Source organism: Salvelinus alpinus, chromosome 31 (genome assembly GCF_045679555.1).
Source record: "Salvelinus alpinus chromosome 31, SLU_Salpinus.1, whole genome shotgun sequence".
Lineage (NCBI taxonomy): Eukaryota > Metazoa > Chordata > Actinopteri > Salmoniformes > Salmonidae > Salvelinus > Salvelinus alpinus.
This window is the reverse complement of record NC_092116.1, coordinates 6,494,007-6,507,783: the sequence shown is the minus strand read 5'-3', so window position 1 is coordinate 6,507,783 and position 13,777 is coordinate 6,494,007. Positions and strand designations below refer to the sequence as shown.

General features: G+C 44.1%; 2 protein-coding genes across 5 annotated transcripts; both read right to left on the bottom strand.

Moving 5' to 3' along the window:
* Positions 1-4,619: 4,619 nt before the first annotated feature.
* Positions 4,620-9,612, bottom strand: LOC139560963 (RNA-binding protein 4.1-like). 3 transcript variants are annotated; one of them, XM_071377716.1, is made up of 4 exons: positions 9,495-9,612; positions 8,439-8,866; positions 7,111-8,003; positions 4,620-5,394 (listed from the first exon to the last, which is right to left on the bottom strand). In XM_071377716.1, exons 2-3 carry the CDS (start codon positions 8,848-8,850, stop codon positions 7,132-7,134), a joined length of 1,284 nt encoding a protein of 427 aa, XP_071233817.1. In that variant the 5' UTR covers positions 8,851-8,866; positions 9,495-9,612; the 3' UTR covers positions 4,620-5,394; positions 7,111-7,131. The 3 variants fall into 3 exon arrangements, with proteins under 3 accessions (XP_071233817.1, XP_071233819.1, XP_071233818.1); XM_071377718.1 differs by lacking the exon at positions 7,111-8,003 and having other exon boundaries at positions 5,198-5,394; positions 9,495-9,605; XM_071377717.1 differs by lacking the exon at positions 4,620-5,394 and having other exon boundaries at positions 6,993-8,003; positions 8,439-8,863; positions 9,495-9,565.
* A 143-nt stretch (positions 9,613-9,755) lies between these two features.
* LOC139560964 (RNA-binding protein 4.1-like) lies at positions 9,756-13,709 on the bottom strand. Of its 2 annotated transcripts, none has more exons than XM_071377719.1 (4): positions 13,593-13,709; positions 12,386-12,821; positions 11,251-12,078; positions 9,756-11,015 (listed from the first exon to the last, which is right to left on the bottom strand). In XM_071377719.1, exons 2-3 carry the CDS (start codon positions 12,795-12,797, stop codon positions 11,267-11,269), a joined length of 1,224 nt encoding a protein of 407 aa, XP_071233820.1. In that variant the 5' UTR covers positions 12,798-12,821; positions 13,593-13,709; the 3' UTR covers positions 9,756-11,015; positions 11,251-11,266. The 2 variants fall into 2 exon arrangements, with proteins under 2 accessions (XP_071233820.1, XP_071233822.1); XM_071377721.1 differs by lacking the exon at positions 13,593-13,709 and adding an exon at positions 13,204-13,528.
* Positions 13,710-13,777: the final 68 nt, after the last annotated feature.

The window sequence follows — 13,777 nt, the reverse complement described above, 5'->3', positions numbered from 1 at the left end:
GCGTCAATCTGCCATCGCTCAATTTCCTCGAAAAACGATTGGACTCTAATCTTGACAATCATTGAGCCGCACTCTTTGATTGGGCTTTAATATTTGGTGTCGGCCTATACGCGCGCATAACCGCCCAGTTGTGGTGCCCGTTATTATTGGATAAAACATAGCGTCAATCTGCCGTCACTCAACTTTCTAGAAAAACGATTGGACTCTAAGCTTGACAACCATTGAGCCACACTCTTTGATTGGGCTTTGACATTTGGTGTCAGCCTACCATTACCCGTGCGCGCAGACAGCCCAGTTGTGCCCCTGGTGCCCGTTTTTGTTATACCTCAGGGAGGGGTTGGGTCAGGGAAGCACTTCACTTGTCACTTTGGATTAATACATTTAAATAAAAAAATAAACATGCACTGACAAACCTTAAAACATGATTGCATTGAAATTAGGATTATCACCACTCCATACTGCAAATAGTAGATCAAAACATTGAAAAAACTAGTTATGGTGGGTATGCTCTTCTTGATATTAGATTATTATAAATATAGCCGTCAGCAGCAATGAACTGAGTTAGAAGGATGGCAGTTGGATAACAAAGCAAGCATTATCATGTAGGAACTATATTCCTTTATGTACAATCAGAGAAAATGGCCATGTTTATCTATCAATACCAGAAGGATGACTCAAGTGAAGTTTAATCTAGTGCTGTAGGTTAGTTATCTTTGAATGCAGCAGGTAATCTTCTTAAAGTCATTACTTAATATACTGAGTTTATATAAAAATTCTGGGGTCATGACTAATGGTGTATGTTAACATTTGTGAAATATTCTCAGCGTTTGTGTATTGGTATATTGCAGGCATCTTTGAATACTGGGACTAATTTTGTCTAAATCTGTTTGTGTATTTTTTTATTTAACCTTTATTTATCTAGGCAAGCCAGTTAAGAACAAACTCTTATTTACAATGCCGGCCTACGCCGGCCAAACCCTAACCAGGACGACGCTGGACCAATTGTGCCGCCCTATAGGACTCCCGATCACGGCCAGTTGTGATACAGCCAGGGATCAAACCAGGGTTTGTAGTGACGCCTCTAGCACTGCGATGCAGCGCCTTAGACCGCTGCGCCACTCGGGAGCCCCGAGTGGTGTAAATTATTTACATTTGAGTTGGTACACTCCACATTAGCATTCCAAAATACTAAAACACACTCTCACAGCTGTAAAACGCTGACTGCTCAAGCTGCAGAAATTTTCCAGAATAAAATATCTACATTTCACTAAATTCAGACCACATAATAGGGCAATAATATGTGATTATACAGATCTACTAATCACAATATTTCACAGTTAGTCTGCATAATTTAAATCTATCATTAATTTGAAGGACAAAGTCCACTTGATCAATAGTTATTGTTTTAGTATCTAGGGTGACCACGTCTCGGATTGTGCGGGACAGTCCCGAATATAGGCCCTTTTTCCTGCGCAACCAACCAATCATGTTCCGCATTTTATCAACAGAATTCAAACGCACTAATTGTGAAAAAAGGTCAATTTGTCCCATATTTCAGTCAGACTTCCTATTCATTTGATGAAAAGTGACATTCCAACCTGTCTCTTTTGCAGTCACGTTGCGCTTATGACAAGATATTATATCATATGGATGTGGTGCTGGTGATGTTAAACATTTCTCCTATCGTTGTTGAGATCTGCTATGGTGCGCAGCGCAAGAGACGTATGCCAATGTCATATCACCAACCAATCACATTTGTCAAATCCTTATGGGCTAAATTCCAGCTAAACTTGGAGGACAGTTAATTTTGCTGAAGTAGGCTAAATCAGGGTCACACAGAGTGTTTCTTGGTAGTCTTAAACAAATCTACTTTGAAACCAAATTGTACACCTCACAAACATGGTTATGGGATTAAAACACAGTGCCTTCAGAAAGTATCGACACCCCTTGACTTTTTCCAAATTTTGTTGTGTTACAGCCTGAATTTAACATTATTTAAAAAATAATAATTTTGTCACTAGCTTACACACAATACCCCATGCCAAATTTGAATTATGTTTTTAGAAATCTTTATAAATGAATAAAAAATGAAAAGCTGAGGGTCTCCTGAGTGGCGCAGCGGTCTAAGGCTCTGCATCTAAGTGCTAGAGGAGTCACTACAGACCCGGGTTTGATCCTAGGCTATCACAACCAGCCGTGATCGGGAGTCCCACAGGGAGGTGCACAAATTGGCCCAGCGTCGTCCAGTTAGGGGAGGGTTTGGCCAGGGGGGCTTTACTTGGCTCATCGCACTCTAGCAGCTACTTGTGGCGGGCCAGGCGCCTGCATGCTAACCTCGGTCGTCAGTTGAACGGTGTTTGCTCCAACACATTGGTGCGGCTGGCTTCCGGGTTAAGCGGGCGGGTGTTAAGAAGCTCGGTTTGTTTTGGAGGATGCATGACTCGACCTTTGCCTCTTCTGAGATCATTGGGGAGTTGCAGCGATGAGACAAGATCAAAATTGGGGAGAAAAAATGGGTAAATCTATTGAGTCAATAAGTATTTAACCCCTTTTAACCTAAATAAGTTCAGGAGTAAAAATGTGCTTAACAAGTCACATATTAAGTTGCATGGACTCACTCTGTGTGCAATAATAGTGTTGAACATGATTTTTGAATGACTACCTCATCTCTGTACCCCACACATACAATTATCTTGAAGGTCCCTCAGTCGAGCAGTGAAAATCAAACACAGATTCAACCACAAAGACCCACCTATTGGTAGATGGGTAAAAAATAAATAAAAGCAGACATTGAATATCACTTTGAGCATGGTGAAGTTAATAATTACACTTTGGATGGTGTATCAATACACCCAGTCACTACAAAGATACAGGCATCCTTCCTAACTCAGTTGCCGGAGCGGAAGGAAACCGCTAACAGATTTCACCCTGAGGCCTATTGAGACTTTAAAACAGTTTAATGATTGTGAGAGGAGAAAAATGAGGATGGATCAACAGTGAAAAGAAGGACACCTGTACAGAATATTTTCTAATTTTTTTAAATGCATCCTGTTTGCAACAAGGCACTAAAGTAATACTGCAAACAATGTGGCAAAGCAATTAACTTTTTGTCCTGAATACCTAGTGTTGTTTATGGCAAATCCAATACAACACATTACTGAGTACCACTCTCCATATTTTCAAGCATAGTGGTGGCTGCATCATATTATGGGTATGCTTGGAATCATTAAGGACTGAGGAGTTTTTCAGGATAAAACAAAATTACATAATGGAGGCACAGGCAAATCCTAGAGGAAAACCTGGTTCAATATGCTTTCCACCGGGCCTCCCGGGTGGCGCAGTGGTCTAGAGCACTGCATCGCAGTGCTATGCTGCGCCACCAGAGTCTGGGTTCGCGCCCAGGCTCTGTCGCAGCCGGCCGCGACCGGGAGGTCCGTGGGGCGACGCACAATTGGCTTAGCGTCGTCCGGGTTAGGGAGGGTTTGGCCGGTAGGGATATCCTTGTCTCATCGCGCTCCAGCGACTCCTGTGGCGGGCCGGGCGCCCCACGGACCTCCCCACGGACCGCTAACCGAGGGGGCGGGTGCACGGTGTTTCCTCCGACACATTGGTGCGGCTGGCTTCCGGGTTGGAGGCGCGCTGTGTTAAGAAGCAGTGCGGCTAGGTTGGGTTGTGCTTCGGAGGACGCATGACTTTCGACCTTCGTCTCTCCCGAGCCCGTACGGGAGTTGTAGCGATGAGACAAGATAGTAATTACTAGCGATTGGATACCACGAAAAATTGGGGAGAAAAGGGGATAAAAAAAAAAAAAGAGAAAAAAAAAAAAAAAAATATGCTTTCCACCAGACGCTGGGCAATGAATTCACATTTCAGCAGGGCAATAACCTAAAACAAGGTAGAATCTACACTGGAGTTGCTTACCAAGACAGTGAACGTTCTTGAGTGGCCGAGTTACAGTTTTGACTTAAATCAACTTGAAAATCTAAGGCAAGACTGTAAATGTTAATGGCTGGAATGGATTAAATGGAACGGTATCAAACATATGGAAACCACATTTGACTCGGTTTCATTAATTCCATTCCAGCCGTTCCAATGAGCCCATCCACCTATAACCCCCCCCCCCCCCCCCTGCTACCAACAAAGTTTAGTCTCTAGGTCAACGGATATGATGGTTTAAGTGAAACTGCTTATAACAGTGCCACCTATAGGCCAATCGGTGCTATTGTTCTTTTACCAAGTTACTCATGGCCTCTAGTTTCTGTGTGCCAAATTAGGAAAAGCTACCAATCTATGCTTGAGTTATTTGACCATGACAAGAAAAAAAGGAAAAATAATTCGGAATAATTTTTTGGTCAATCATCAAACCAATGTGTAGACCTAACCAAATGGTATGTTTTAACATTTGTCCTGGATTAACAACCTATCAGGTGTGTTAATTAACCTACAGTATAGAATAGATCATGGCCATACAATATTAAAATACACACTAAAATGTATTCATGCTACTGCTGAGATACTGAGGGGAAACATTTGAGCTTGAAAACTATATTCCAAAAGAAGAGGGGGAGTAAAAGTGAACAAAACATGGAACGAAATCATGAATCAAATGACAAATAGTACACCTTTTCAGAGTGATTTTATTGAGAAACAAATGGACAAATATTTCTCATATCATTCAGGGCAAAGTGCCAAATGCACTCCTAAAACACTTTTTTTCCCTTCAAGATGGAATGGACCTATTGTTTAGAAATGTTCTAAACTGTTCAGAATGTATACAAAGTGTAATATTTCATTCAAACACATTTGAGTAATACAGTCATATGTTAAGCGGAAAATTAGATTTGAAGCAGCAGGAGTTCCCTTGTGAGTGCAATTTCACTTTCAAAAGGTATTGAAAAATATCAGCCGAAATGCATAATATGCCTCCCCTGCCTTAGGTGTGGAGTAAAATAAAATATATATTATTTACACATTCATTCACAACACCTGTATCTATTATTTTAATGGTTTTATATGTATTTTAAAAGGCGAATGTGATTAGCAAATGATTGCATTCATCGCACTAATGCATAAAACTGCTAATTAGAGTTAAGTGCAATGACCGATTCAACTACATCACCTCCAACTGAAGGACTCACATTTAAAAAAATAAACAACATGCACTTGGTTGCTTTTTGTAAAATACCCAAAATCTAATAATACCTGAAATCTATATTTACATTCTGTTTTCAGCGGGGAAATACAAACGTTACTAAGCTATCAGTTAACACACAAGACAGATATCGAACAGTGAAGCTAAATGTCTGCACATTCCCCATCCATCCCACGGCCAAGTCGAAACTCATAGCGAGACGGAACTAAGATGGCCAACCGAGCACGACACTGTTGCGATACCTGAAAAGAGAGCATACCAAATAGTAACACGGTCATCCACAAGATCCATTCAAGTTCTACGGCATGCATTCTCTCCTATTCGATCAACAAGGTTGGTAGCGTCGGCATTGTCAACCTATGACAAGACAGAAAACCTGACTGATCTAAGACATTACCTAAAGAAACGATCAAACACCCAGTGTTTACATTAATACTACACCGAACAAAAATATAAAACGCAACATACGACAATTTCAAAGATGATACTGAGTTACAGTTCATATAAAGGAAATCAGTCAACTGAAATAAATTCATGAGGCCCTAATCTACAGATTGCACATGACTGGGAATACAGATATGCATCTGTTGGTCACACAACTTAAAGAAAAGGTATGGGCTTCGGTCAGAAAACCAGGTAGTATCTGGTGACCACCATTTGCCTCATGCAGCACAACACATCTCCTTCACATAGAGTTGATCAGGCTGTTGATTACAGCCCGTGGAATATTGTCCCACTCCTCTTCAATGGCTGTTTGAAGTTGCTGTACATTGGCCGGACCTGGAACACGCTGTCTTACACGTCGATCCAGAGCATGCCAAACACGCTCAATGGGTGACATGTCTGGTGAGTACGCAGGCCATGGAAGAACTGGTACATTTTTAACTTCCAGGAATTGTGTACAGATACTTGTGACATGGGGCCGTGCCTTTTCATGCTGAAACATGAGTTGATTGCGACGGATGAATGGCATGACAATGGGCCTCAGGATCTCGTCATAGTATCTCTGTGTATTCAAATTACCATCAATAAAATGCAATTGTGTTCATTGTCAGTAGCATCTGCCTGCCTATAGCATAACCCCACTGCCACCATGGGGCACTCTTCACAACTTTGACATCAGCAAACCGCTTGCCCACACGATGCCATCTGCCCGGTAGTTGAAACAGATTCATTCGTAAAGAGTACACTTTTCCAGCGTGCCAGTGGCCATCGAAGGTGATAATTTGCCCACTGAAGTCGGTTACGACTCCAAACTGCAGTAAGGTCAAAACCCTGGTGAGGAAGACGAGCACGCAGATGAGATTCCCTGAGACGGTTTCTGACAGTTTGGGCAGAAATTATTCGGTCGTGCAAACCCACAGTTTCATCAGCTGTCCGGGTGGCTGGTCTGACGATCCCGCAGGTGAAGAAGCCGGATGTGGAGGTCCTGGGCTGGCGTGGTTACACGTGGTCTGCGGTTGTGAGACTGTTTGGACGTACTGACAAATTCTCTAAAGTGACATTGGAGGCGGCTTACGGTAGAGAAATGACATTAAATTCTCTAGTGGACATTCCTGCAGTCAGCATGCCAATTGCACGCTCCCTCAAAACTTGAGACATCTGTGACATTGTGTTGGGTAACAAAACTGAACATTTTAGAGTGGCCTTTTATTGTCCCCAGCACAAGCTGCACCTGTGTTATGATCATGCCGTTTAATCAGCTTCATGATATGCCACACCATTCTGGTAGATCAATTATCTTGGCAAAGGAGAAATACTCACTAACAGGAATGTAAACAAACGTGTGTTCAAAATTTGAGAGAAATAAGCTTTTTCAGGGTATTGAACATTTCTGGGATCTTTTATTTCAGCTCATGAAACACGGGATCAACACTTATTATGTTGCGTTTATATTTTTGTTGAGTGTAGTTCCCAAGGAACTTAAAATCACGCTAACCTGTGAAAGCTAGTCTCACCTGGACAAGTGGGGAAAAAGGTTAGTAAGCATAGCGCGCCCGCTCGGCGTAGGGGTCCCGCGGGATGTCATAAGCCAAGCTTCTGGGGAGGGAGGACACCGGGGAGAGGCGCGCGCGCTCGTACGCGTAGCCCTCAGCATCAGCAGGGATTCGCCGGATCGGGCTCCGGTCGCGGGAGTAGTATGAGGAGATGGAGGCTGGTAGAGGAGGGAGGGGACAGCGCTCGTATAGGTCGAGGCTAGAGGGCGGCAGGCGCTCCCTCATTATGGCCGAGGAGGGGGGAGGTGGGGCTGGCAAAGGGACAGACCGGCGCTCTTCGAAATAACTGGCTCCATACGAACGAGCCCGGTACTTTTCGTAGAAGTCCACAACACCATAAGGATCCCGGTCCTCATAAGATGACCGGCGCACTGGGTTGGCTGGGATCGCACCATAGCTCGAGCTGGTGCCGCCGTACACTGCCTCGCTGGCGTATGTCCGGGCCATGCATTGTTCGGCAGCGCTCATTCCATAACCCTGCGGGACACTGTAACTCAAGGCGCTCTCGTAGCCCGCGCCCCTGCCATACCCGGGTATACTGCCGCTGCCGTAAGCAGACCCTCTGCTGCCAAAGTCGTGCACGGAAGCGTAGCTGCCACTGTAACCTGGATCGCCGCCACTGAAGCCCCGTTGATAAACGCGGCCGCTGCGACTGCCCCCGCCGAACCTGGGGGCACCGCCATCGAATCCGTCAGAGCTTGGCTCGGCACCCTCTCTGTAGTTGCCCAACGTGTCGAGCGGACATTCTTTGGACCAATGGCCTTCCTGCCCGCACCGATAACAACCAGTCCTCTCTCCCATGCCAGGCGTAGTACGCAGGCGGCTAGTCGAAAGCTTCACGCTCAGCAGTTTGCCTTAAAAAAAAAGACGCAAGAGTTTACGACGATACAATAAACTGTTCCATCTATATCTATGCATATGATCTACGGAATCAGAAAGAAGGCGGGCACGTACTAAAACACTACCCTAATAGCCTATATTTTAAAACACCTCTGAACGTAAACACTGACGATTGTTCCAGCCAAGCAACACTGACCCAGGTATACGGAAATATATCCACAACTGACAGGTCCATATTCTGGAATTTTAAAGATACAAAAATGAGTACAACATGTGCATTTGGAGATAGCGGTTGACTGCCCCTTACTTTCACCACTTACCTTTATCAATGACTTACCTATCAGTTTTGTTAAGACCTTTTCTTAGTGAATAGAACTCATTCTAATTATCAGAGTGGACCTACACCACACCGGGCACTGACCAACCAAGCCCTGCCTATGTGAGTTCACCTTGGAAGGCTGTGTTGTCCAGCCCACTGACAGCCTCCATGGCATCCTCCACACGCTCCAAGTGGACAAAGGCGTAGTCCTTCACTATGTCACACTCCACCACTGGGCCGTACTCCTCAAACTTGGCCCGTAGTTCTTGGTTGGTACAGCTGCTGTTGATATTACCCACGTGCAGCTTGGTGGAGGCTTTGGGTCTGCCGCGGCTCATCTCCACATTCATGGCCTGCCCGTTGAGCTCGTAGTGGTGGAGATTCTTGATGGCATCTTCCGCCTTGGCTTTGTCGTCGATGTGCACAAAGCCAAAGTTCTTGATGATGTCGCACTCTGAGATCTTGCCATACTGGGAGAAGAGGGAGCGCAGCTCCTCTGCCGTGGTGTCTGGAGACAAATTCCCAATGAAGATTTTCACCATGGTGATGATGCTCCTGCTTCAGTATATAAACAGTGGAAGAGGAAATTAAACAGATGAAACAAATTGAAACATTTTAAATAACTTGGCTCAGGAAGTCTTATGAACCTCAGAGCATATTGATTAACCAAACTATTAGAATATCACATTGATTGATAAATTCGCTCTATCGATAATCCACTGTGCAGTGCAAGTGGATGCATTGGATCATTAACAGGACCAATTTACTAATCATAATGATGGTTACTCTCTGCCACCACTGTCAGAAGTAGCGAGCAGGTTTGGAACTAAACAAGCTGTCCATTGGTTATTAATTCAGCCCAATGATTCAGGCACGTAAGCGAACGTTTAAAATACATCGCCATTTCAGCGACCAGCATAGTTAAAGCATATATTTGCACGTGTAGTAATTTGTAACGTGCAAGAGAGCTAGCGACACCGAATTGCCTTTTGTGGCAACTCTAGCAAGTGTCCGCATATGCATGCATAACGAGGATGCTATGCTAACAATAGATCCGAAACGCGTTGCATGGTCATATCCTTCAAAGCTGTAAGTCAGTTATTTGCTGTTCACACAGGGCAATATGCAACGTCACAATTCACATTTAAAACAATTATGCGATAGATCACATTTTCTACTTTCGTACCTTTCACTGTCGAATGCCACTGGTTTCGAGATGAAATGGCGCCGCGCCTGCTAGCCACAGCACAATCTCTGCCCATCCCCTCAAAAGGCAAAACCAGATTGGAGGGCGTCGAAATCAGACCGGTTGATTGGACGAAAGAAGCATAAGTGCATTTCTTTCCGACTGTACTTGATTTAGTTTCAGTAGGTATTATCAGAAAAGTATTCATTTCAATTTAGTGTAGATGTGGATAAAGGCTGAAGAGAGCATACACAAAGAAAATTCGCACCAAAATACTTGGTTTATTAAAAAATGTAATGCGAAAAACGTACACGCTTGGATTTAGGAAAAATACAAACTACAATTCCCAAAATAGCTTAGCTATAAAAGGCACCCATAGAAAGTGATTATTAAGACAAGAGCCCCTTACCTTAATGATTATGTCATAGCCCTGAGTTATGCTCATGTTATTTGCTGTATTGAACATGTTTATGTTGAGTAGCAATGAATATTTTATGAACACAGGTGAATTTGATTTATTAAAACTTAAGACTGTTAGAAAACAATATTTAATATATTGCTATATCCTCTTGAATTGGTGTATATCAGATTGGGCCTTCCCGAATTACGCAAGAAGAGTACATTTGGCGGTGCATGAATCTATATGTGCTATGCACACTGTTCAAATTAGTACAAACTGAATGCTTCTTTTTAGTTAGGAGACCTATGCAGATATTATTGATGAACCAAATCAACTGACACAAATTGGAAAGTTTGTTTTGGGATACGGATGTCACCGTTACAGCCGATAGCAACTCTAAGCAAAAGCAGTATGACGAGGATTTCCTCAACACTAAGTGGAATGTCCTCTTAAGAAAACAGATGTACATGAACGTTCTCAAAGCCAGTGCATGAATTTGACAAATATTCATACCGGTCTATTCTTAAAATGGTGTATTACTGGGGAAAATTCTAAACAAAAATGTGGTTGAATTACTGCGCTATACATGGCATGAATGAGATTATAATTTGTAATTAATAGCTGAAAACGATTAAATGAATGAAAAATATTCCTCAAGTAAGACAAATGTCTCTAAACTATGGTCACCTCAATACGCCAAATTCAATGGCCAATTTGCTTTGAGGAGAATCTTAAAAATAAAAAGAAGCATAAAAATAAATAAAAAGACAAACAAAGCGAGTGGAAAGCCGGTATAGTTAAGCTAGTATTAACATCACACACACAGTGCCAGACCTGTGGTTCCAGATAGCTAAGTGTCCTTGTAAGTGACAACTGTAAATAAAGGAAGTATGTTGACTTGAATATGGATTGATTAGTCAGTTGAGATGAAGATTCATCTGCCGACGGCTGGCACACAGGTGCCAGGAAGATGCACATGCCGATTTCCGCCTGCGTCATTCTCGTGCCATCACATTCCGAGTCACGAAAGGTTTGTTTGCGGCACGTGGCACAGCTCGATGGAACCATGCAGCTCGGAGGAGGAATGGTAGCAAAGGAAAAGTCTGGCGAGTCATACACACCTAGAAAAGAGCAGAGCATTCGCTTTGAGAATTGGATTGTGTTTTACGGTTTAAAAGCACTGTGGGGGGGACATAGTTTCTGTTCTTCATTGAAGAAATATTAGGATGAACACGAGTCTACAGTTCCCAGCCCCCACTGTGTCATCATCATCATGTACCCGTTTTACATTCAATGGCACGCACCATTCCAGATGTCACAGAGCAATGGGCCAGTACTCCTGGTTGGTTGGCTCACCTTGGCAGTATGTAGCTCAGTAAGCATAGCGTGTCCGATCGGTGTAAGGGTCCCTGGCCTGTGGGACGGCGTACGAGGAGCTTCTGGAGGACGACACCGGGGACAGCCGTGAACGCTCATAACCATAGCTGTCAGAGGTGACAGGCACTCGTCTGATCGGGCTGCGGTCTCGCAAGTAGTACGAGGCGGCCGCCGAGGATGGTGGTAGCGGGCGACGCTCGTACGGGTCGACACTAGAGGAGAGCCTTGAGAGGGAGGAAGAGGGGGGAGGGGGGATATAGCCCAGGCGGCGCTCTTCAAAATAGCTCGAGCCGTATGGCCGTGCCCTGTACTTCTCATAATAGTCAACATGGCTGCTGTAACGGTCTCGCTCATAGGCCGATACCCTCTCGGGATAAGAGCTCGGTAGCCTGCCGCTGTACCGATCCCTGGCATCGGCGCTGTACTCCCGAGCAGAGCCATAGCTAGGCCTACGGCTCAAAGGGGGAAGAGGCGGCCCCCCCAGATAACTGGACGCCCTGCTATACCCTAGCCTGCCCATGTAATAGGATTCCGCAGCTCTTGGGGGCAACCCGTAGCCACTCGGGTATCTTTCGGCACTCCTGCTGAAACCTGGGGGACCCCGTGGGAAACCCCTGCCGTGGCCCATCATTAGGCCACCCCTGGGGCGTTCACCACGGTCACCATAGCTACCGCCGTTCTGACCGCCGTTCGGGCAATCTTTCGACCAGTGACCCTGTTTCCCGCAGACATAGCAGCCGGTTTGAGCTCCCATTCCCGGGATCGTGCGCAGGCGACTGGTGGACAGATGCACGCTCATCAGCTTGCCTTTTGAGGAGAGAGAAGAGACGCATGAGACGGTTGGGTTCTGACACGCACACCACTGCTTCTTAACGGCTGTTATTTCCTCATTGCAAATACTTATATATTAGCATCAATTAGTTCACCTGCACTGTAACGTTGAAACCGGATAAAATAATCACGAAAGACTCACGACTTTACAGTGCCATTATGTATCCATTAAACTCAGAGAATTAAACCAAAATGCTTTTCGGCATCACTTTACGATCTTTATGCCATCTAAAGGGAAGTGTATTCTGTAACTACAGAAAGCTCAGACTATCTGCGGGTTCACCTTGGAAGGCTGTGTTGTCCAGCCCACTGATGGCCTCCATGGCATCATCCACAGACTCCATGTGGACAAATGCATAGTCTTTCACTATGTCAGCCTCCACCACAGGGCCATACTCCTCAAACTTTGTCTTCAGCTCCTCGTTGGTGCAACCCTCTGGGATGTTGCTGACATGCAGCTTGGTGGTGGACTTTGGTCTGCCGCGGCTCATCTCCACGTTCATTTGCTCCCCGTTGAGCTCATGGTGGTGAAGGTTCTTGATTGCCTCCTCCGCTTCGGCTTTGTCGTTCATGTGCACAAAGCCAAAGTTCTTGACGATGTCGCACTCTGAGATCTTGCCATACTGGGAGAAGAGAGTGCGTAGCTCGTCCACGGTGGTGTCGGAGTCAAGATTGCCTATGAATATTTTCACCATCTTCAAATCTGTGTCGTGTTATTCCTGGCAGTGGAGACAAGCAGTTGTTTGTTTACCAAGTCAATTTCAAATATGTGAAGCATGAAGAAAAATACCACGTCCAAAATTAGCTATGAAAGACAACTTTAAAACTAATGTTATGATTATAGGCCTACTTTAATAAAATGTCAAAAGAGAATAAGTTTGCAAGCTATCTGACGTACAGTAGCTAGCTACTTAAGCTAGCTAATGTTACCTAGTTAACCTACCGCTAGCTAATTCTCCAACTAACAGTAGCTGACCAGGCCAAATAGAAAAGTTAACGTTAGTATTGAGAACTTTCCATGTAATTTTTCTTGGCTATTAAGATAAATATATTTATAAAATACGTTTTTTTTAAACTTGCAGCTAACTTCGTAAGTCTTACCGTAGTTATAAAAAGTAGAAACTCCCTCACTTTAGCCAGTTAACGTCAGCTAGTTGCTTGTTCTGTCGGAATTAACTTAGCTAGTTTAGCTAGCTACCTGTTCTGTTAACAACCTGACTGACACTCTAAAACCTCCAACTGAAATTCAAATGAGGTTGTTAACCTAGCCAACTAGCTTGGTCTTCGTTTGCGTTAACTAGTTTCTAACATTATACATATATTATTTGTTGTTGAAAAGAAACGTTCGCACGGCATGGTGCTAGCTATTACTAATTCTGGTCAAACAAAACACATCGTGATAATATCGTACAGTCTTAGTCCTCCCTCTAAAAACTTGTTGAATACAAATCAACACTGATTGAGATGTCAATTTCCACCATGTCCCTTACCTGAATAACGACTCAAACTGCAAATGCCAATGAATGAATTCTGAAATGGCGCCGTGATTATTTTTAGGAAGTGTGTGACGCAATCAAGGGGATCAAAAAATAAGCAATGGAGCCCCCGTCTGTTCAGTCGAGATACTACATCAATTATAAAGTTAAGCATAATGTCATGTTTTTACGTAAGCTTA